The following is a 24,394-nucleotide window of genomic DNA, read 5'->3' as shown; positions in this document are numbered from 1 at the left end:
TCTATAAAAGTTTTGTGGAAGAGGTAACTGGACTGGTTGCACAGTTTGCCCATGATATATCCTGGAAGAGCTATTTCTCCTCAGCTTTGATGCTTTTTCTATTTGTAGATAAATTATATAATTGCAGTGTGTTGCCAAAGTATAGCTTTCTTCTTCTTTCATATGTTGTCAATAATATTAACTCTTAAGTGTTGCCAATTTTGAGTAGAAATCTACCTTTATAATATTCAAAATAATGGGAGTGGGAGAAGGTGAGAGGAGACAAGGCAGAAACATACAACAATTACGATTTTTCATGATGAATAAAATGTACTTTTTGTTATTCCTTATTCATGAACAATTTTAGAAAAGAGATGATAGTTTGTTTTTCTATGTCATCTTTCTCGAGCAGCTTGCATTAATGCCACGATGGCAGATGTTGTCTTTATAGTGGATACTTCAACAAGTATTACCCACGAAAACTTTCAGAAAGTGAAGAACTTCCTTTCCTCCTTGGTCTCAAGTTTTGACATTGGCCTTGATGCGGTCCGAGTTGGACTGGTCCAATACAGTGACAAAGCTTACCAAGTATTCTTACTGAATCAGTATTTATTGAAAAATGATGTTTTGGAGCAGATTGGGAATTTGCCGTACAGAGGTGGAGAAACATACACAGGGAGAGCTCTGGATTTCATCAGCACAAAGTATTTCATGGAATCTGCTGGTAGTAGAGCAAAGGCTTATGTCCCTCAGTTAGCCATTCTTATCACCAGTGGAGAATCCAGGGATGAAGTAGAACAGCCTGCCAAGAAACTGAGATACAGAGGCATTTCCATTTACGTTGTTGGAATTGGTATCCAGAATACAACTGAGCTTCAGCAAATAGCCAGCAAACCTTTCCATAAATACCTGTATAGCGTTGGTAGTTTCGATGACCTTCCAGATCTCTCCACAAGAGTTTTGCAAAACTTCTGCATTGCAATTGAAAACCAGATACAAGGTAAGGAATTGTCCTTATTCTTGTGCCATTTCAGTTGTCCATTCCATGTAATTGTGAAAACAGAATGTAGAAATGTGGTCTTGATTTTGATGCTGTTTTATACAACTGTTGCTGTAATGTAGCTCCATTGAAAATAATGGGGCTAAATCTGAGTTAAGTCATAGTTTCAGGGTGATGTTCCTGTTCTTTTAAGCACATTTCAGTGTCTATGTTGAATTCAATGAGGTTTAATTGTTAAAAACAAAGATAAGTTTATGCACAGTACTCTCTGTAAGGAGAACCTTAATGGACTGCGAAGAAAATCAGGGTCGGATTTGCTGATTTAATGAAATACATTCAGTTCAACCTCATCAGTACTGGCAGAGCCATTAATAGAATATTTTTTGTCATTGAACAGCTTCACAGAATTATTTATCAATTATTTATCAATTATTTATCAATCATTTTACTCCTAAAAACTCAGTTCAGAGTGAACATTCTAGGAGTAAGGAAAATGGAGAAGCCATATTTTCCAATCCTTTCAATATATTTTCTGAACAACAAAATTCACAGAAAGAGTTTTCTCTGTTTTGTAAAAAAAGATTTTGTCTTTGTTGAACCATGAAAGAGGATGGGATAAAAAAAAAAAAAAAGCAATGGTAGCAAAACTAATATCAAAACGAAGAAAATGGAGTTTAAATCAGTAACAAATATTAAAAATATTAGATGTAAATTTTAACTATATTATGCTGTTTTGTAGAGGTCAGTAAGGATAACGTTATTACTTGTTGAGAAAAAGTTAGGGATTATACAGTAATGTTGGTACTTAGGCAACTGTCTCTAATCTCCTTTTCCATCATAAACTGTTACACTGAAAGACACACTTAAGTCTTCATTTGTTTCATTTTTCTTGCATCTGCCTTCCCCTCCTGGAATGTACATCTCTTTCCATTAACTTTAAGTGGAGTTAGGATAACTTTATTTATGTTCTGGGGCTTCCTCTGATATTTGAAGGACTTTCTGCCTTTAGGAGCAAGTCCTCATGGGATTGTTATTAAGATGAGTTTATTCTGAAGTGTTCAGATGTGTCCAGTTCTTAAATGCAACCTAGATTATAGCAGGGATGTAGAAGACCTTTATAAGTGGAATATTACTGTAATTAAATAAAGCATGCAATCTCACCCCCAAAGTCATAAGTAGAATATTTGGTGGGAGGAAAGTGAAACTTTTTCTGTATAAATACTGTCAAATATAGAAGATTCTCAAGATGTTTTTAATACTTTTTAAAATAAGGCTGTTTTCATTAGAATTCTTTGCTTACCTTGCCAAAAGATAATATTACAGCTATCATGTAGCATGTTTAAATGGTATGTTGTAGACTTAAAGCTCATGTCCAAACTTAAAATCGTGAGCATCAATGACAATGTTGCAATTCTTCTTTAGCTTATATTCCAAACCTAGTCTGGATACAAGTGTCTCAGCAGCTCTTTCATTATGTTTTTTTCCTCTCTGCAGCATTTGCAAAACAATATGCTGATGTTATTTTCCTTATTGATTCTGCTGAGAACATGAAGCCTTCAACGTCTGAAAGGGTAAAACAGTTCATCTCCCAAGTAGTCAGGCAGCTAGATGTTGGGCTTAACAAGCATAGGGTTGGCCTAGCCCAGTTTAATGGCATAGGAAAGGTGGAGTTTTTACTGAACACATATGAAAACAAAGAAGAGCTGCTTGACCACATTCAGCGCAGCATTGCATTCACTGGAGGCTCATTGCAGAATGAAAGCGTCATGGGCTTTTTGAAGAAAACCTTTTTAATGAACGGTGCTGGAAGTCGGCTCAGTGAAGGCACTCCACAGATTGTTGTGATCTTCACATCTTCTGGATCCAGAAACAGTATAATGGAGGAAGCCTGGATGTTAGAGGAGATGGGGGTGAAAGTTACTTCAGTTGATGTTGAATACTTTGACATGATAGAAGCAGTGAGAGAACTCTCTAGCAAGGCTGATCAGATTTATGAAGTGGAGAGCATTGACCTTGTGCAACAAAACATTGTCAATAACATCGAAACTTCACTTCAGAAGCTTTATGACCTTGATTCAAGTGTGCCAGCAGGTATGGTGTATCAAAAGAGCAAAACTGGCAGGCTGAGTAGCTAACTCACTGGTAGTCCAGAGCAACTTCTCAGGTGGCTGGGAGGGAGAAACAGTGCAAATGCCTGATAGCTTCACCTTTACAGAGATGTTCTATTGAAAAAATATATGTTCATTATATTCATAATATAATATATTCAATATATATTAGTCACGCAGTTGCAGTGTTTGCCTGTGCATGTTATAAATCTGTATTAACTAGGGGGAACAGGACAGTGGCCTTGAGGGGTTTGCTGCAGTGAAATTGCCTGTTCTGAATGAAGGGGCAATTTGCTTGGATTTTGCTTCTAGGAAATGGCCATAGGGGATTTTATATGTAACCATAGTTCCACAGTGTGACCTACAGTAATATTATCTTCCTTTTATTTACTTTTTTTTAGTGTGTTCTAGTGCAGCAGTGGCAGATATTGTGTTTCTTGTGGATGAATCCAGCAAAATTGGGTCAAAAAACTTCCAGCTGATTAGGGCTTTTCTGTTAAAAATTGTTAATGCCCTAGATATTGCTCCAAGCAATGTAAGAGTTGGGCTAGTATTATACAGTAATGAACCAAGACTAGAGTTCACTCTTGACACATTTGAGGATAAACTGGAAATACTGAACTACCTGAAGAATTTACCATATCGAGGTGGGCAAGCATATACTGGAATAGCGATTGAATTCCTGAGGAATAAGGTTTTCACTCAAGAGGCAGGCAGCAGAAAAAAACAAGGAGTGCAACAGATTGCTGTGGTTATCACTGGTGGACAATCCTCGGATGATTACACTGAACCAGCATCAAAACTAAGACGTGAGAGTGTTACAGTCTATGCTGTGGGCATCAAGAATATCACAGAGGGTAGCAAACTTGATAAAATTGCAACGTATCCCCCAAGGACTCATGTTACCGCCCTGAAGTTTTTTCTACAACTGTCGAATATTGCATGGAAAATAAAGAAACAACTTTGTAATGAGATTGTGGCAAAAACATTTGTAGTCCCGTTACAATCACAAGGTCTGAAGAAAGGTAAGAAGTATTCATAAAACTGTCATTTCCATGCTGCCAATCTGATGTGTACAAAATCTGCACTTAATGCAAGGGGAAATTAAAATTCAGAAATATATTTGAGATGTTTATAAATATCTGGTGATTATGGACCCAAATATCCTCCAGCCAAGATCTGCCCTGCTTGGAACTCTCCCCTATATATTCCTGCCCTTCTGGGGAAGTATGTGACAGGAAGCTTTTGCTGCTTCCCCTTGAGCAAATTTCAAATCTTCCTCATGCTCAAGTGAAAGTGATTCTTCTCAGGATTCTTCAGGTTAATTGCCTGTTATAGTTTGCACAGCTTAACAATATCTACAAATAAATTGAGTCAATTCTCTGTTATGTGACTCCAGCTTATATAAGAGCTCCAACTGTTAAAATCACTTGTAGGTGTTCAATGATTCTGAATTGTGACACTGAAGTAAAATATTGTCTCTCACCTCCATATAATAGCTAGGCTAAGTAGCTAGGCCATGCTGTTACTACCAATTCAAGAAGCTAGTCTCTCACAATACAAACCCTGGTAATGTTTTTATCTTCATACCTAAATTCTACTCAGTCTGTCACAAAAAAGTTTCTCTTACCATTCTGTTTCAAATTAGCTTTAGTTCTAGCTGCGCTTCTTCATTCTTTTGTCTTTGCAGGCTGCCACACTATTATTGTACCCCACTGTATCTGTCTTCTATTTTTCTTACTCTAATGGCTGTTCTAGTCTTAACTTCTATCCCATCATGCTTACTGTCCTTTTTATTACTGAGTGCCAGTAACAAAAGTGGCCTTTGTTATTCTATTATATTGCTTTGACGCATTTCATTGGTGCAGAGAAGTCTGGTAATTTCTTATTCAATTTATTCAACACTCAAGATTTTACAGGTTTTACACTGAAGGACTTTCCAAATAAAATTATTAGTAGCATTTAGCTACCTACTTTTTGAGATTGTGTTACGGTAAAGTGATTTTCTTACACCTGGAAGTGTCAAAACTTCTGTAATCTTTTTCTTCTTGTTTATTAGGTTGTGTGGACACAGAGGAAGCTGACATTTATTTCTTGATTGATGGTTCTGGAAGCATATATCCGTCCGACTTCAAGGACATGAAAACATTCATGAATGAGGTTATCAGAATGTTTCAACTTGGAGCTAACAATGTTCGCTTTGGTGTGGTTCAGTATGCATCTGAGTCAAAGACAGAAATCATAATTGGCCAGCACAACCAAATGATGAGGTTAACAGAGGCAATTGACAATATTGATCAAATCGGTGGAGGTACCAGAACTGGAAATGCCTTAAAGTCTATGAAAACTCTGTTCAAAATGGCTTATAGGGAAAATGTTCCACAGATTCTGATAGTGATTACAGATGGTAAATCTGAAGATGGAGTGAATCAGGCAGCAAGAGATTTGAGACAACAAGGAATCATTATCTATGCCATTGGCATCAAGGATGCTGTTCAACAAGAGTTGGAGGAAATAGCGGAGACAAAAAATAGAATGTTTTTTGTAAATGACTTTGATTCTCTGAAACATATTAAACGTGAAATTGTGCAAGAAGTCTGTTCAACTAATGGTAAGAGGATCTCTTATGCCTAATCTCTTCCAAGCAGCTAGTGTTAGATTGTGTTCATACAGTTTGGATTATTCTGAAAATGATATTGCTACGTGCCAGAAATAGAGATTTGTATGTGGGTGATCTCAGACTTTGCTATGTCAAGACTAGATAACATCTCAAGATACCAACTGTACCAGTCACCAAGCAAAGTAAAATGAGGCTAAATACCAGAAGTCAAAACCCAACAAGTAATGAAGTGTCCTAGAGTAAAACCCTAAGTATTTGCGTATTGGCATGTGCTGACCCTATTTCATGAGAACAGACACAGAACCCAGTGATAATTACCTGCAGTCTAATATCAGGATACTTGCTGTTCTGAACAGGTGAACAGTCTGAGCATTGCACAATGCTGACTTTTATGAAGAGATAAATTCATGTTATTCAGCATGCAAGTCGAGGTGTTTTTCTGAAATGTGCAGACTACTCTTACCCAGGATGAACAGATCTTACTGTACAACATACTAACTTGGAGGAAGCCAACCATATCAAATCGCAGAATTCTTTCTCTTAAAATTGGGAGATGAAGAAAGGCTCTCCAGCCTTCTTTTACTTGTTAGCCATTAAATCTCCTGTTCGCTCTCATCTGTCCTCGCCTGCAGAGGACATCTGTCTTCTCAGTCCGTCATTTACAGATTTTTTTGGGGTTTGACGCAGTTAAGGTGTTAAAAGTGCAGGTGAAATCTGTGGTTTTAACCTATTCCTTTTTTTTTTTTTTTTTCTTCCTTTATTTCTTAGTCTGTAAAAATGTGAGAGCTGATATTGTTTTCCTTGTGGACAGCTCAAACAGTATTCGACCAGCTGAGTTTCAGAAGATAAAGGATTTCATGCAGTCATTTGTCATCAGGGTAGATGTTGGGCTTGACAATGTTCGAATTGGCTTGATTCAGTTCAGCTCTGAAATAAGGGAAGAGTTCCAGCTGGACAGATACAGCACTATAGCTGACGTGCGGAGAGCCATTCAAGAAATACAGCAGATAAAATCGGGAACACTGACTGGGAAAGCACTGACCTTTGCTGCCTCTTACTTTGATCCTCCTAGAGGAGGGCGTCCTGATTTAAAACAGTACCTGATAGTGATTACTGATGGAGAAGCCCAAGATTCAGTAAAAAGCCCAGCCAGAGCCATCCGAGACAAAGGTATCACTATATACGCTATTGACTTGCTCCAGGCGAACAATTCACAACTTGTGGAGATCACTGGCACCCAAGACAAAGTGTTCTTTGAGAGTGAAATGAACTTCTCAGAAAAGCAGATTCTCTTTGAAATTTGTAATCTGCAGAAGTGTAAGTAGTGATGATAACCCTCTCTGTTTACTCTCTTCAGGTACTTTTTTCTTTTTTTTTCCTGTTAACTCTTTGTAAGGGAAGATTTTGTTTTATGTGTTCATAGTGGATTTTACATCTGTCACCCCCATATGATGCAGTGTCACTGGAGTGAAATGTGGTATAAGAACCTATGTTCTTTTACCAAAAGAACTTGTTCTTTTTGCAGGCTTTAATCTCATTCTTTTCCTCATAAGCAAGTAAATGAGTATTTCTTCTCTTCTGTAAAATACTCTGCACTTTGTGGTTACAGCTGGAACATGGGAACAGAAATCTCTGTACAAAGTTTTGAAGAACATTAAGGAGTGATAAAGAGAGACAGAAGTATAACCTTATTTCTTTTTCTTCTTTTTCCACTGACAGCGTGCAAGAGAGCAGAAGCTGCTGATATCATGTTTGTAGTGCATGGATCATCTGGTGTTACAGACCTGCAGTTCAAAAGCATGCTTCGGCTTGTAGAAGCAGTAGTTAACAACTCAGTGGTTGGGAAGGACAAAGTTCAGTTTGGTGTTTTGGTCTATAGCTCCAAGCCAGAGGTGCAATTCTCACTGAATTCGTATGCTTCCAAGTCTCAGATTAGAGAAGCAGTATTCAGCTTGAAGCCTCTGTCAGGCCAGCCATTCACAGCAAGAGCTTTGAGCTTTGCCAGGCAGAGATTTGATGTGAACTATGGTGGACGTGCATCATCTCTTGCTGTCACTAGGATCCTTGTTCTCATTACTGATGAACCAACAGTGCCATCAGATAGAGACAACCTTCCAATGGCCATAAGGGCTTTGAAGGAAGATAAAATCGTCTTAATTACTGTTGGAGTGAGCAAAGCAAGCAGAGAAGAGCTTGAAGAGATTACTGAAGATCAGGGAAGATTATTCTTTGCACAAAACTATGATGCACTAGAAAACATACACGAAAACCTGACTCAGATAGTGTGTGAGAAATCTAAGCCAGGTAAAGAAGACTTTTGAACAGATCCACTAGGTCTTTTTCTACAACTGCAGAGCTCCAAAGGGAAGATCGGTGTTAAATATTTTCTATGGATATAATAGGAGGATGAGTGGAAAAGTCTGGAATGAGTTCTATGCTTAAAATACAGTGCACATGAAGATTCAGTCACAAAGGTTACTTTCTGCGAATGGTCTTCCATCAGTTGTTTCCAAGGGGTTGCTTACACTGATGGAGGCAGATGTCTTTTAACTCCTAGAAACTATTTTTTATTCGCACATGCTAGAACTTTAGACTTAGGAATTCTGCCCCACTATACAAAGCTCATCCCAAAGAAGAGTATTAAATTTTAAAGATGTAGAGGTTCAGGTGTGTTAAAACAAATAACAAATATATCACCATATTGTACCCAATGTACTTGGGTAGTTCAAATGCCATCATATGTGTGAAAGTGGGGTAAGAATGAGAGGAGTATAACAAATATAGATACAATTTTTGCTAAAAATCCAATGAACCTGCACTTAGTGTAAGTGTGGCCCTTGCTCACAAATGTATGTGGTGGCTGATTCCATCTACCCTGTACACAACAGCTCATCACTTCCTAGTACATCCCTTCTCAAAGTATGCTTTGTGCTTAGAGAAGGACCCAGTGTTAGGAGATTCCATTTATCAAAGCACACATGATACCTGTAGAAAGACTTTTATTCAGTGACTCATTTTGCATTGGCTTCTTGACCACCGTTTTTTCTTACTGCACAACATCCAGAATCAGGCTCTTTCTACCAAAAATTAGATCCAGTGAATTGCACCTCTGATACCCTGAATAGAAACTGCCCATAAACATGTGAAAGAACTCTACTTAGGAAATGAAAATGGCAGGCAAGAATTTTCTCCAGGCAGAATCTGTCTTTCTCCTTAGCAGTCATGTAGTTCAAGAGTTTTCTCCTCACAGTGACCTTTCAAGTACAAAGAAGGTGAGTGTTCGTGGCAGTTATTTTGACTTCACTTCATTGGTAGGTAAAATCTGACTTTCCTCAGCTGCTGGACTGACTTTGTTTACAAGTTCTCTTTTCTTATTGCTGTCCTCAAACAGTCTTTTAGCTGATATGTGAAGAACTATGATTTATTCTGCAAGTTAATTCTAGGAAAGGATGAATTTTATCCATGCAAGGAAGATTTCAAGATTGATGATAGATGACAGGTAGATTGTCCTTGCACAGCCTCTCTGTGAACAGCTTTTCTGACTAGTGGCTTACACTGAAGAGACTAAGTAAAAAGTTAAACAATGCCAAAAATGTTCCTCACTAATTGTTTTGTTGTTGTTGTGTTGTGTCCTGTCCTTGCTTTTTCCCTAAGTTTGCAGCAATCATGTGGCAGACCTGATATTTTTGATAGATGGATCAGAAAGTATATCAGAAAACAGCTTTTCCATCATGAAGACATTCATGGAGGACGTTGTGGACAATTTTGTTATTTCTAGGGACAAAGTACATGTTGGAGTAGTCCAGTATAGTCAAGAACCCCAGAAGGAATTTTATCTTAATGAGTTCTACAGTGACACCATTATAAAGGAACAGATAAACAGAATCGAGCAACTGAAATCTTCTACATTCACTGGCAAAGGACTGAAGTTTGCCCAGAAACTTTTTGAGCCTGCCAATGGAGGCCGCAAGTACCAAGGAGTTTCGCAGAACCTTGTTGTGATTACAGATGGATATTCTGCTGACAGAGTGGATGATGCAGCCATGGCTTTGAGAAGCGATGGGATACACGTCTTTGCAGTTGGTGTAGGGATTGTAAACTCTTTTGAGCTGCTCCGAATAGCTGGTGATGCAAGGAGAGTGTTCACAGTGGAGAACTTTGATGCGCTGAAAACAATCAGGAGCACTATTACCAGTGAGATCTGTGAGCCTGAAGACTCGGCTAACCAGGGTAAGCAGCATAAATCTGTTGTTGGATATGAAATGGAGAATATCCACATGGCTACGTGCAATCCCTAGCAAAAGTACCTAAGTGTGCTGGGAAGCAGAGCAGCTGTTTTACCAAATAGCTCTGCGAAGGTTACTCAGTTTTGTAAATTTCTAGACTTGCACCTTTTTTCAGACAAGAACCATTATTCTTTTAGCAATGGTAAATGGTTTCTGGGGTGAGATAGTGCTTCAAATCTAGCATTCACATTCATCATTCCTTGTTGTCTGAAAGGAGACAGGGAAAATGTGTCTCTGATATCCTAATTACAAGAGAGAAAAAGGACAATTCACTGATATTTGAAAAAGAGCCTTTCCAAAAACCTATGCTGTCTATAGCTAAATATGACCATCCTGTTCCAATGGAACTGTCAGTAGCAACTGTTGACAAAAATTAAGTCCTAAAGAGGTCCTGTGGAGAGGTTTTAAGGGTAAAATCCATGCACAACTAGAAAAAATCATTCTTTCCTGAAATGTTGATCACCTTTATAACCCTGCTGTTCTCTGAATCTTGAAATCAGATGGGCAACCTCACAAGCTCTGGCTAATGGGCAACTGTTTTATTTTATATATATATATATATATATATATATATGTATGTGTGTGTGTGTGTGTGTGTGTATATGTTATATATATAATATATATATATTATAACAGTTTTATATATATAAGTTTTTATATTATATATATATAAATATATATATAAAACTGTGTGTGTGTGTATATATATATATACAAAAATATACATATATATATGTATATATATATATTTAAATATATATATGTAAAACTGTTTAAGAGAAATACTTTCTTGCTATGGACAAAGCAGAAACACTACTCTGAGACCTAAAAGTCAGTCAGATTTTGTGGCTGTAATGGTGCATTGTCTGTGGCCTTGCACGTTGAAAGGTTTTGGCACTGCTTAGAAGTTAATCATACCCTTCAAATGGCAGATTTGTACTGCAAGAACTGAAACATAACAATTTGTGTTCTGAGGTGAAACTGTTTCTGGATTTATTTGGTTAAACTGCTGAAACACATTCATGTTTCCTGGGGCTTCTCTCCCTGTTTCTGTAATGACTAACCAAATTTTACTCTTCGTTTCAGTTGTGAGCTCTGTATGTTTACCGTCTGCATTGTGTTCTTTTATTACATACCCCCATTTCCCCTACAAATAGAGCTATAAATAATAAAACTACAATGAAATTTATGTGGCAAATTTATTCATAATAATTAGCCCAAACTAGCAAATATAAAAAACAACCTTGTATTCGTTAAATGCTAAAGAGCTAGTGGGTGAAAAGGGAGCAAAACTAAGGAATGTACTGTTTTCCACATAAAATTACATGCCTCAGACTTCCTTGCAGTTGTTTGATGACAGGTGACAGTGCATGTAGGGCCACAGAATGAAATCCAGTATGACAAATCGAGAATCAATGTACAGGAGAAATAAGGTGAGTACTTTGGCTGGCTTGGTAGGTTGTGGTGGAGGAATTAATCACGTTGCAATACTTACTGTTGTTATCACAAGCTCTACAATCAATTCTGTAACAGAGATAGCCCTCACCTTACAGCATGGTGGATATCATATGATACACTTAAGGGATTCTCCCACTAATGCTTTTGTTTCTTTGATCTACTGTTCTGTATTTGTATGTGCTATCTGATCTTGTGACAAAATGATAAATCACAGTCAGCTATCAAGCTTCACATTGCAATTGGAATATGTGTTACATATTCTCAGTTGATAGCAAAGCTTGTGGAAATATTTATAAGTCTAAGCCCTTTAAGCCATCTAAGCCATTTGGCAGCAGAAGAATAACAGTGAGAACAGTGAGCTGTTTTGCATTTGAATGCGTATGTGCATCTAGTGAATAAGATCAGTCCTTTGTAGCTGCTACTTCATGTAGCCCCAGTGAAACTGATATCGACTACTAGGTTTTCTGAAAATATGAAATACTACCTCACTGATTCTGACTTCTGGTTTTAAATCTACCATGTTGAATTTTGTTCCACTCCCGTGATTCTGTGTCTTAGCTTCTGCTGGGACAGTTTTTCTTCATAGTGTGTGGTATAATGCTGTGTTTTGGTTTTAGTAGAAAAACAATGTTGACAACACACCAATGTTTCTAGTAGAAATTAGAGCTGGGAGGGGGCAAGTTTAGATTAGGACAGCTGATCAAAACTGGCCAAAGAGGTATTCTGTACTACCTGACATCATGCAGAAGGTGAGTTGTAAAAGGGGGGAGTATGACGGCCTGCTGGTGCTTGGGAACTAGCTGGACGTTGGTCAGTGTGTGGTTAGAAACTGCTTGTGCATCACATACTATACGTATAGTGATAACTATTATCCTTTCTTTTTTTTTTGCTTTTCCTTTTCTTTATCTTAGTTTTTAATCTCAATGCATGAGATCTACTTTTTTTTTTTTTTTAATTTCTGATTCTCTCCCCCATTCCCCTGGGAAGGGGAGGAGTGAGCAAATGGCCACAGTACTATGATGAAAGACAAATAACATAAATAGTGTATGCTTACAGTCTCCCGTTTCTTCTAATTTATTCACAGATTGCAATATAGACCTTGCTATAGCAGTTGATATTTCAAGACGTATGCAGTCTGCATCTTCACTGCTTCTGAAACAGAAATTGCAAACATTCCTCCCCAGGCTTTTATTCCAGATGAAATCTCTTCCAAATATCAGCTGTAGTGCTGGATCTCCAGTCAACGTTAGGTTCAAATTCCAAGTATTGTCACAGACCAAGGAATTCCTCTTCAACTCGAATTTTGAGGACTATAATGAAGAGATCATACAGAAGTTCTTAGATGCACAAACAGTGGTGGATACTTACCTGAACGTAGACTTCTTACAGGCAGTTCAGGAGAAGTTTTTTAGTGCAACCTCTGCTAAAGTGAAGGTAACTTAATGGTGTGAATATATACACTTGAAAAAACACATGGTTTAACATTTGCTGACTCTGGTGCTGATTATTCTGTGGAAACAAAAGGCAGCTCAAAAATCGGTGAATCAGGAATTGGTGAAGTTGAAGGCTTGACTTAATCTCTTTTGAAATGAAAGGATTAGTTTCAATTAAGTGAAAGAACATAGTGGAGTGTTTCAGGATCATTGCCTTTATTTTTAATAAGGAAAATTTCCCTTCACCAAAGTAGTTCTCTAGAGTCTGCAGTAAAGCAAATGTAGGAAACATAAAATGTTGATCAGAGTTTAGGAGGGAGGACTTGAAGTCATTACTATTGGGAGCAGGAAATGGTTTACCAGTGTAAACCAGTGCACCAGCTCTTTCTGGGAAACAAAATCCACTGGATGAGTTAGGCCTCAAAAGATTTCTTTTGATTTGGAGGGGAAAGATGAGGAGAGAAATAGGATAAGACTGAGGAGAGAAATAGAAAAAGACTGGTAGCTCTGGGGGAACTGTAAGAAGTTCTTTCCTAAGCCCTGAAAGAGGCTTGACAATAATTCTTTGGCCTGAAAAGATGAGAATATATCCAATAGTAAGGGCTAGAATTTTCATCTTTATGTGAGTTAAACCTCATCTTAAGTCTTATTAGGGAGAGAGTCAAGCTGGGTGGTATGGTGTTTATTTGGGAAAGAGTGAAGGGACATAAGCATCTATGGAAAGGCAGGAGGGCACCTGGAGATGCACTCGGTGCAGCTCAAATGGCATCCAGCTGCAGATGGTCTTGCAGAAAGAGAAAATTTTTGCTTCTTCGGGGTTATTTTTCATATTCACATACAGGTGAACACCTTTCACAAGCAAAGCTCTTCAGGAGATAAGACACAGCAGAACTGATTTTCAGGTTAGCATACTATATGGTAGATATAATACAATTAATAGCAATGCTAAGAACTGACAGGCAAGACGCATCTTTCAAGTAGGAATGTTTTCAGGTAAGAGAGGGTTTTGTATTCTTGCTCTCTTGCTATCAGGTATGTTCCAGGTCTGTACAATATAGTGGAATTTAAACTACCTTATAGGCAGTTTTCAATGTGAACTACTATTTTTTTTTATTTTTTTTTTATGGTGACATAGCTTTTAATATTTCTTTTCAAGTGATTCAGTGTTACTCTCTTTACTGACAGGTTCTGTTAGTATTTTCAGATGGGTTGGATGATTCACTGGAAGATCTCAGAAAAGCAGCCACTGCCTTTCGACTCAAAGGTATTACAGCACTGCCTTGATGCTCTGGCCTCCTACTGCCCTGAAGCCCAATGTATTTCTCTGATGCTATACATTTTCTAAATAATATGACTTATTGCACTCAGAGTTACGAAGAAGTGACTGGGAGAGTGTGTGCTTCCCTGTGTGAACCATCCATGTTCATGACGTTCAGAATAATTGTATGTTCCAGGGCATTCACAGTTTTTCATCTTTAGTTGTATTCTTTAGAAGCAGTTCCTTCTGAAGAAGGGAATTTAATTGGAAAATCACTAGTCATAATTTTTGTTTCATATGTTGTTCTCAGTGGCTCTATTTCATTTAACGCAATGTAAAATTTAAGTTTTAGAGAACTGCTATTATTCACAATCATGTTGCTGATTAAATAATTTAGTTCAGGCATTCACAAACCTTTATTTACACTTATTTTGAAGGTCTTGATGCCCTTCTTTTAGTTGGCTTGGACAATAGTCAGAACCTGACTACACTTCGTGAAATAGAATTTGGCAGAGGTTTTGGATACAATGAACCTCTGAGTGTTGGATTTCCAGAGATTGCAAGCATCTTGCAGAGAAACCTTGTAAGTGCTTTTGTGATATAAACAAAAGGGAAGAAGTCTGTGTTTTGTAGTTTGTTAGTTGTACAGAAATGCTATGCTATTTGGTTTTTTTTGTTTTGTTTTTTGTTTTTTTTTTTCAGGATACTGTTGCAGAAAGAAAATGCTGTAATGTTGTTTGTAAATGCCTTGGAGAAATTGGTGATCATGGAGGCTGGGGAAATCCTGGGGGGAAGGTAGGAGAGCTGCAGTCAACAAAAAAAATTGCTTTATTTTTTTTCAACGTCTCTTTGTATTTTGTAGTAATACAAAGCATGCATTCAGATGCCCATAACCTTTGTCATTAGGACAGATGGAGATAAAAGATGTAATGTAATCGTTTCTCTTCTCCATGTTGCTATTACAAAGGTATTTTTGTAATGGAAGTACCTCCATAATTATAGTTAAGTGCTCTTCTTCACAGAATTCAGCAGTAAATAGAGAGGGGTTTCAAAATGATTTCTGATAAGATGATTCAGCATTTTTAGCTAACTGTGAATAAGAAATGGGCAACTGCCAAGCTGAGAGTAGGAAATAAAAACCCCTCTTCACAAGATGTGAGACTTTTGTGCCTGATCAATACAGCACTAATTTACAACATTTCAGGTTTTTTTATTATCTCTTTTATTGTCTGTTTCAAATATAGCAGACTTCATCACTTCTACAGCATGCTAATGGACCTCATTATTAAGGTTTTTAGTATAATATACAAATAGAGACTATATATTACATTAATTCCATTATTTCTTCTTGTTTTGGGAACACTCTAAATAATTTGTCGTTGTATTTTACACTCTTCAGTTGTCTGGATAAAGACAGTTAAAGATAGTTGCAGATAAATCCCTTTTTACTTATCTCTTAGCGAAGGTGTAGTCTTGTAACGCTGATTTCTTCCATTACTCTTGTTGGTATTCTTCCACCTGCTTTATTAATCTGAACTATAATGCTCAGATGAAACAGTGTTCAGAAGGTAGATGTAGTTGTACTGCAGGTGGATGGACATGATGTGTTGGGTTGTACAGCTTACAGTCTTAAAAACATTTTTTGCAGCACAAATTTGTCACAATTTCTAGAAACTCTGTACTAGTTCCTGTGCAATAGATGTGTATCTATGCGTACTAAATAGATTTACACATACTTAACCTGAGGCTATGAGGTTTGAGTCAGTTGAAATACAAAGTTTTAGTATTTACAAAGTTGTCTTAATCTATTGCAAAATCTTTATCCTATCCAATTTTTTGCCTCCTTTTATTTTTCATTTCACCTTAGAATTTCCTTATGGTTTCCTCCTCAAAATCATAAAGATTGATACTTAATTTGACCAAATAACTCACTAAGCTTTGTTAATCTGTTAGGTTTGTTAATTCCTGAAATAATGTTTTGAACCTTATATTGAACATTATTTTACCAATTTTTTTCTTCCACAACAGTGTCAAGTATGCAGAACTCTGTGCAGAGTGGTTGTATTAGCACAGTAGGTGGAACCTGCTCTCCCTAGCTTAACTGGATCTGATTTTCAAGAAAATTTTTCTGTCCACATGGGCAGAGTAACTTGATGCAAATAAACTCAGTGTGCTTGGAGAAGAGTGTTCTCTTTTGCTCCTGTCTTTCAGGGAAGTACAGGTTACAGAGGATCTCCTGGCCACCCTGGTGAGGAAGGTGGGATTGTAAGTAAACATTCTTTCCTTATAAGATGGTGTTTATAGATGCCTGAATCTGCCTGCACTTACTCATTCGCTCAGTCTTATCAATCCTAACCTAAAATGTGTTTAAGCAGCATCTGAAGGCAATTACATGGACTTGATTCTATGTGCATCTGCACTTCACCATAACAAGTAATAGCTTCTAATGTAGAAACAGAGTCAGTCAGAATCACAGAATAGGATCTTATGTGGCATAATTGTAAGTCATATTCTTATTTTCCGTGGCAGATTGTGCAGATAATTATTGCAAAAAAGGCCATCCCATCCCTTCTTAGCATAACTGAATATCTTATGACTGTCTAACAAAGTTAAATTCAGCAGTGTTTTGGTGACTTTCTAAATTCTTTGCATTGTGCTCTTCCTGTCAAAGAGTTCTGCATAGTGTACATATGCCAAAATTCAGTCCCCTGGGAATATTGCTTCTTTTGCAGTCTGGAAACAAAAGAAATCTTGCTAACTGTAAGTGACAATTTTCTTAGTGCTAAAAGCAAATTACTATGTTTACAGTACTGCAAACAACTTGAATATCACCCCTAATTACAAGTGGTAAGTCTGCAAACCAACAACCAGAGAAGGATTTCTTTCTGTGTATTTAATTGTAAAGTCTGCAGTGGACTTCCAATTTTCACAGTAGGTTACTCAGCCTAAATTTTGCCCTTGGTTAGACTGCCTGCAGGAAGCCAACCCTCTCTTGAAAGTGGTGATGGAAATGAAGAGTTGTCTTCTAGGATTATCAGGAAACTGCATCAGGATGGTGGTTTAATGATTTCTTTAGAAATCACTGGTTGTAGCTATTTGAGCAGTATCCACATTTATTTATTTATTTATCTGTCTGTCTATTTATTTATTTTTCACGTAGCCTGATTTTTCTAATGATAGAATAAAATTCCACATAAGCAATTCCCAGAATTAAAATTAAAATTGAAGCCCCGAGGTTCTTTTTTAAAGTGAAAATATTCCGAATACTTTGAAATAGGAAATATCTGATTTTTATTTTTTTGCCACAGTATTTTGATTTGAAAAATTCAATGTCTTGTCTCTTTTGAAGTTGTGAAGGGATCAAAACAATTTTTTTCTTTGTGTGTGAACAGATGCACAATAGGATAAGGAGTTTAAAATGCAAAAGAGAATAGATCTATGTTAGACATTAAGAGTAAATTATTTACCATGAGGATGTAAGGTACTGATGCAGGTTACCCAGAGAAGTTGTGGATATCCCGTCCCTGCAAGTGTTCAAGACCAAAGTGGATGGGGTTTTTGGCAGACTGATCTAGTGAAAGGTGATCCCATCCCTGTGAGGGAGCTGGGAACTAGCTGATCTTTAAGGTCCCTTCTATCCAAAAAGTTTCTATTATTCTGTGATTTTACAGAATTAAAATTCTACATTTTTTTTTTTTTAAACCTTCTGAGAATGTAGAGTGATCTGATAGAGCAGTTAAATTATGTAAGTCTTGCTTCTAAATTTCCCGATGCTTTTTATTCTGTTTTTCTGTACCATGGAAGGATCTCAGAAGCTGTCTGTTTTCTGCATGTGAAGTTCAAAAGTGAATTTCACATGGTAAATTTTCCCTAGTAAAGGCTAAACTTTTTTTTCAGCCATAATATAAATATTTTAAGTATCCAAAACATTTGAATATAATAAATGCATAGCGGGAAGTGGGTAATAGGCTACATATAGGAGATGCCACACAGCAGGGAGTTTGCAGAGATAATGCTGGAAAGTTTCAGATTATAATCGTGTATTGTCCAGCTCAGATGTTAGTCAAAATGTGTCACACAGACAACAGTCAGGCCAAAAAAAGGTTTCAAACTTTATTTATATTGTATTGTGACTCTGTGGTACCTCTATCTAACTTAAGTTAGAATGTGATCCACAGTGCACTTTTGCTAGGCCAGAGAGAGACGAGTTTAATGAGTAAGGAAAGCAGAAAGTCATCTCTGTTTTTCTGATGTCAGGATATCCAAGTTATTTCTTTTACCTGATAGTACCAGAGCTCTTGTTTGCTTTGTTTGCTCTGGGTTTTTTTTTCTAATTTTATCTAAAATAAAATGTGTGGTTTAACCTGGCAAGCAATAAAGCACCATACAGCTTCCCCATCTCTATGGGAAGAGGAAGAGAACTGGGAAAAATCAAAGTAGAACTTGTGGTTTGAGATGAAAACTATTTACTAAGAAGAAGAAAAAAAGAAATAGTAATGATTATATATATAATATATATAATATATATTTTCCCCAAGACAGTTGGTGCATAATGCAATTGCTCACCGCCAGCTTACTGATGCTCAGCCAGTCCCTTGAGCAGTGGTGCTGCCCCCAGTCAGCTCTCTCCACAGATTTTTCTTTTTTGCATGATGTCATATGGTAGGGATTATACCCAGATTAGGTCAGCTGACCTGCTTCTGTACACAATCATCTCCATGTGCCCTATCAGCACACCTGCTGGTGATGTTATTTTGCTTTAATCTTAATTGTTTAACCAATAAACATCTTTATAAGGATGAGTTTTAACATTACTTTTTTGCTTCTTAGGGAGACAGAGGTCCAGTTGGTTTCAATGGGACTCGAGGAGATAGGGGATGTGCAGGTGCCAGAGGCCGTAAGGCAAGTATGTCACTGAAGCGTTTCTTAATCTTGTTTTCTGCAAAACTGTTCTGTGCTGCTGCTTTCCTGAAACATGGATGGGGAGAGCAAGACCTCCAGTTGTAAAAGCGTACAATTTTTGCTCTCGTTTTGGGAGGCACTTCATATGCAAAATGAATCAAGGGAGTTTGCTGACTCAGTTATTGCCAGTAGCTTTTCCATCACCAGCTCCAGATTGGTCTAAGGTAGAAATACAAATCATTATAGGATGGAAGTAATAATGAAGGCTGTACCTCTTCATAAAGGAAAGGGGTCAATCCCCAAAGTGGCGGTAGGGGGCTTTCCAAAAAGTGTTACAAATACTGAGCCCAGAGTGCCCTTTCACATCAGGCTGGTTTATCATGCTTCTGAAGATTGTCACCAAATTCAATTGATGTTTCTTTTCATTTTTAGGGACACAGGGGTTATCAGGGAAGTCAGGTATGTGTTTCCATGTGTAATCAATTTTTCTTTGAGGAGAATAATGTTCTGCTTCGTTTTAATTCACGCTACCTTGTAAGATAAAAAATAGGAAGGAACAGGTTAAAAGCATCAAAGTATTTAAAGTGCCATTAATATGTTTGTATAAGAATTAATTTAAGTGTGAGCTGTTTTGTCTTCCAGGGTAGTAAAATGACTGTGGTCTCAGTTAACTGTTCTATTTTTAACAATAAATGAAATCTATTTTTTTCTTTATATCCAGTAATCATAGAATCATCAAGGTTGGAAAAGCCCTCTAAGACTGCTTGGTCCAACCATTGATCCATCCCCACCATGCCCACTGACCATCTCCCTCAGTGCCTGTATGTGTTTCTCGGGCATCTCCAGGGTCGGTGACTTACCATTTCCCTAGGCAACCTGCTGCAATGCCTTACTTCTCTTTCTGAGAAGAGATTTTTCCTAATATCCAGCCTGAAGTCAGAGTGAAAACTTCATGGAGAGCATCATACAATGGGTGTAGATTAGACCCAGGCTCCCTACGTGATCTGAAATGACTGCTTTTCCCTCATTCCTCTTACTTCTGTCCTAAACTAAATCACTGTTCTTAAAAGATTTACACCTGGCCAGTTTTATTTCCAAAGTATTAATGGAAAACCCAAAATGTGAACCTGTAAGCTAGTTCTATTTTGGAATATTCCTAGATTTTGAAGGTACTGAATTTGTGCAAAACTGTATAACAAAATACAACTTAAATCCTGGAGAAGATCTATAATTTTATCAATTCTCATTAACTGTTCTTAAATATTAACTCTTTTGAAAGCTAATAATTCTTTAAAACTTCTTAATTATTAGTTCTATGTTGTAATCATTATTTTAAACTGTTCTTGCTAGCCATTACTACTACGCACCATTTTTTTTTTTTCCAAGTTTCCCAAAGCAGAGTCATCACTTCTTCCCTGATAAAAGACACAAGTGAATTGGTGCTAATATGATGGGGTTTTGTTTATTGCTGTAGGGTGAGCATGGTGAGAGTGGATTTGATGGCATCGATGGAGAGCAGGTAATCATGAAGCGCAATTAGAGAAACCTATTTCAGGGTTTAAAAGTACAGGTTTCTTTGCCTTTGAATGGGTTTTAAAGCTGAACAGAAATTCAGTTGTTTAGAGAGAAACTTAGTTGTTTGGAGTTGCATGCCTAATAGAAGTTGGATCCTGCCAGGCAGAATTTGAGAAGCATGTTTATCGGAAAGAACATCTGTTATTTTTTTAATTTCCTCTTTCTTTCTTCTTTGTGAGTTTAGGGTGAACATGGATCTCCTGGATTTCCTGGAGAGAAAGGCAGCCCTGGAAAACGGGTGAAATATCCTTTATAAGAATGAGATTTTATGAAAACAGCTGTCTGAAGTGTAGTGCTCTCTGTAATGCCCCTGACTTGTTCTCTAGTATGTTACAGTATCTAGTATGTATAGCTACCCATTCTCTATGATGGCTCCTGTTGCAAATCTGTGTAGCTCCACTGACTTAGATCTATTATCTGGCCTTCCACTACCATGGGTACTGTCTCTACCTATACCAGAATTTCTTATATTCCTTTTATGACTTCAGGGCAGAAAAGGCCCCAGAGGAGAACCAGGTGAACGAGGAGAACCTGGTCTAAGAGGAGATCATGTAAGTATATTTCTTCATTTTTGTTCTGCTGAACCAATTTTGTGCCTGGTTTTCATGATGGAGCTACCTGAGATATGATGTGATACATGATTTGAAGAGTTTTTCACATTTCTAGATGTTGCAGTACTGTCCAAAAAGTATGGTACGATTCAGGAGTTCTGTACTCTTTAGTTGCTGATGAACTGATCTGTTTCAATACGTTGCTTGGAAGCAGATGTTTAAGCCTTAGGTCTTCTGGTTGTCCCTTGCATTTCTGCAAGGAATGTTTAATTATTTCTGTTTCTACTATGAACAACGTAGCTCCTTTTGGAGGTATTTATTCCTCCCTTGTGGTTTTCATTATAAGAGGAATTTCTCAATCATTTAAAATCCCTTTTAACTGACTCTTGGTTAGAAATTTATAATGATGCAAAGGTAATTCACTTCTTCGTGCCACCATATCTTCTTTGTTGTACTCCAGAGCTCCCTATATAAAAATTTCACTGGAGGCACTGTATTTATTGTATCTCAACTTTGTCTTCTCATCCATATTTCAAAGATCTTTGTTTTTCTGAAGAGTTAAGAATAAAGTGATGACTCCTGTCTTCTAAAGTTTATGAAAGATATCAGATGTCATGGTAACTGGGCTTCTTTGAGGAATCAGGATTTCATGTATATGTAGCTTCAGATGGCTAAACATAAATATTCTAATACAACTTCATCTGAGAATCGTTAATTAGGCACGATCTTAGCTCAATTTATTCAACCAGAACAACTTCACATTTTAAGGATTTGATTTGTCTCCCATTGGTGATACATATTTTCACCTTTTTGCAGAAGTGCCTATAAAGTGTTCTTGCAAGCATATATTTTTTAAATAGCCTGTATGCATTTCGATGATTACTTTCACGATGATTAATTTCGTTAATCCTATTTCCATGTTCTGCATCTATAGGTAGAGTAATAAAGGTGTGATCACTGAAAATGTTTAGTTTTCTACTGAACTTTTCCAGGGAGATCCTGGGATTGACAACGATATTGCTGGTCCTAAGGGAGAAAAAGGAAACCCAGCATGGCAGGTAAGCAAGTAAATCTGTATTAAAGAAGAATGAGGATTTGGATAATTGCTTAGCTGTACTTCCTATCTAGTGACTAAGCAGCTCTTTTAAATTTACCTTCAGTGCATATCTGCAACACAAAGTTTTAAAATGAGTTTGATGTTGATTAAAAAAAGCCACTAAAACTTTCTAGCAGCATGCAAGAAAAATCCACTGTTTTTAAAAGTTTGATTCTACTTAAACAAGTAGCTGTGTATGTATGCATGTCTTTGCAAAATTTGCTGAAAGTAGTAGAAGAATGATGAAGGTCACTCCTCAGAGAATAACTGTGTTTTGATGACTTTTTTGGTAGCAAACCTTACTCCCTTCTCATCTTAAGAAGTACAGCTGAAAGACCATAGTCCATAAAAATGGTTTCACAAAGGCTTTGACAAAATGTCAACAATTAGTAACTTGCTCGATTGGAAATTCAAAGCAAGCATGATCACTGTACTTTGTAGTTCCTTACTACAAGTGATTTGCAGATAATGACTCAGCTTTTAGCATAATGTAACTGGTTGGAATAAAATTGCTTAGGAGAAGAATCTAAGAAGGATCATAAAGAGAAGAAAGTGTAATCACAACTAGAAGAAACCGTATTTAAAGGTCTTATTGTTTTGTTTTGCAGGGAGACCCAGGACCACATGGACTCCAAGGAGAGCAGGGCCATGCTGGTCCTGATGTAAGAATAGCGATCAATACAGAGTAGAAATAATCGATCCAAGATACAGTGGTGTTCCCACTGAGAGGATGAACAAATCTTGTTTTCTTTGTGGGATTAAAAAATTCCTGCAGTAAAAAGGAACAAAACAAATCTATAATTCTAACAGTGAAGCATACTTCGCTTCAAATTTAGTAGCTAATGTTTTTTTTTGTTTTTTTTTTTTAATTAAATAAAATTTGCTATAAAACTAATTTCAGGTCTTATTAATTAAATTACTTAAATTCTTAATTACTTAATATCTTAAATTACTTAAATTACTTAAATTCAGTGCAGCCTTTTCTATGTAGCTTAATTGTTTTGTAACTTCATCACAAATGAATTTATCCCTTTATCCTTTCTTCCTTCCTGGGACTGTAAATTCCACGTCTGCAGCTCTTTTTAATCCGCTGGGGACTGGAACCTATGAAGGCACCCCTTCTACTTTGTCAGAATGGTCCCTAATGATAATGCATGGAATCACTGTCACTTCTAAGAAGTGCAGAACATTCTGAAGTCCTCTAGTGATGTGAAGTTTGATAATAGCATTCACTGGTGCGGCTGAGCAGTGTGCACGGGAAAGTGCTGTAGGCCCTTTGCCTTAGGAGAGCAGTGGACTCCTTCTATTTTGGCCAAGGAGCAGTTGACTGGGAAAGTATTTTACAGAATTCTGTTGGGATGTCTTCCCTCTCCTTCACTAAAGGCCTTTTCCCTGGTAAATGTAATACTCGTGTAGGGTTTTTTGACCCAAGTCCATTCTTTTCTCAATTTTACCTTAAACAAATGGATTTTTTTAACTGTTTGTAAATGATCTCTGTTTTATGTAAGTTGAATATATTTAATAATAAGTTATTTCATGTATTTCTCAGTGTTTTGGATGTAATCTCTCATCCTGCTCCTTTCTAGGGTGCAGAAGGTCGAAGAGGCCCTCCGGGTATAAAGGTGAGTGGCTAACACAGCTGCTGTTTATCTACATGCATCTATGGGTCCAGCCTGAGCTTTTGTTCCACTTAATGGAGAAATTTCCGTGTGATCTAAGACGCAAGTTTTCAGCAATTGTCAGCCTTCCGTGGATGATATACAAGAGGCATTCCTGATTTGAAGGATTTAGAACTGGAAAGAAGATGGACAGCTTTCACTGAAATAAAAGGGCAATTTTATTATTAATTATTATTTTATTATAATTAATATGTAATAATATATTACTATATATTTTAATATAAATTTAGGAACATAAATAGAGAATTGCTGAACATGACAGAAATGAGTGGAGATGCTGCAGTAAATGGCTGATAGTTTTCTCTTCCTTTGCTACATGCGTACGTGTCTGCACGGTGCTTCCACACACTCTAAAGCTCACTCCTGTAGAGAATGATTTAATGTAGCAAAGAATTATCTTCCTTTGAGCAGCAGGATCTGACTGTATAAGGAAATATGGTATGGACTGT

The 24,394-nt window shown here is 37.1% G+C and overlaps 1 protein-coding gene across 1 annotated transcript in view; it reads left to right on the top strand.

Annotated features, from left to right (window-relative positions):
* Window positions 1–24,394, top strand: part of COL6A6 (collagen type VI alpha 6 chain) — a gene marked incomplete at both ends in the record, with an annotated part of 56,316 nt that overhangs the window by 14,913 nt on the left and 17,009 nt on the right. The window contains 20 exons of the mRNA XM_079538481.1: window positions 389–979; window positions 2,474–3,070; window positions 3,489–4,112; window positions 5,147–5,698; window positions 6,476–7,024; window positions 7,427–8,011; window positions 9,362–9,937; window positions 12,536–12,885; window positions 14,070–14,148; window positions 14,580–14,725; window positions 14,845–14,937; window positions 16,354–16,407; window positions 18,973–19,052; window positions 19,485–19,503; window positions 20,519–20,563; window positions 20,804–20,857; window positions 21,108–21,170; window positions 22,163–22,228; window positions 22,875–22,928; window positions 23,853–23,888. Coding sequence (XP_079394607.1) covers window positions 389–979; window positions 2,474–3,070; window positions 3,489–4,112; window positions 5,147–5,698; window positions 6,476–7,024; window positions 7,427–8,011; window positions 9,362–9,937; window positions 12,536–12,885; window positions 14,070–14,148; window positions 14,580–14,725; window positions 14,845–14,937; window positions 16,354–16,407; window positions 18,973–19,052; window positions 19,485–19,503; window positions 20,519–20,563; window positions 20,804–20,857; window positions 21,108–21,170; window positions 22,163–22,228; window positions 22,875–22,928; window positions 23,853–23,888 — 5,213 coding nt within the window. The remainder of the gene's footprint in view (window positions 1–388; window positions 980–2,473; window positions 3,071–3,488; window positions 4,113–5,146; window positions 5,699–6,475; window positions 7,025–7,426; window positions 8,012–9,361; window positions 9,938–12,535; window positions 12,886–14,069; window positions 14,149–14,579; window positions 14,726–14,844; window positions 14,938–16,353; window positions 16,408–18,972; window positions 19,053–19,484; window positions 19,504–20,518; window positions 20,564–20,803; window positions 20,858–21,107; window positions 21,171–22,162; window positions 22,229–22,874; window positions 22,929–23,852; window positions 23,889–24,394) is intronic.

The sequence above is a fragment of the Tetrao urogallus genome (genome assembly GCF_951394365.1).
Source record: "Tetrao urogallus genome assembly, chromosome: 7".
In the NCBI taxonomy this organism is placed as follows: Eukaryota; Metazoa; Chordata; class Aves; order Galliformes; family Phasianidae; genus Tetrao; species Tetrao urogallus.
Note: the sequence above shows the minus strand (reverse complement) of the source record. Positions and strands in the feature narration are given on the sequence as shown.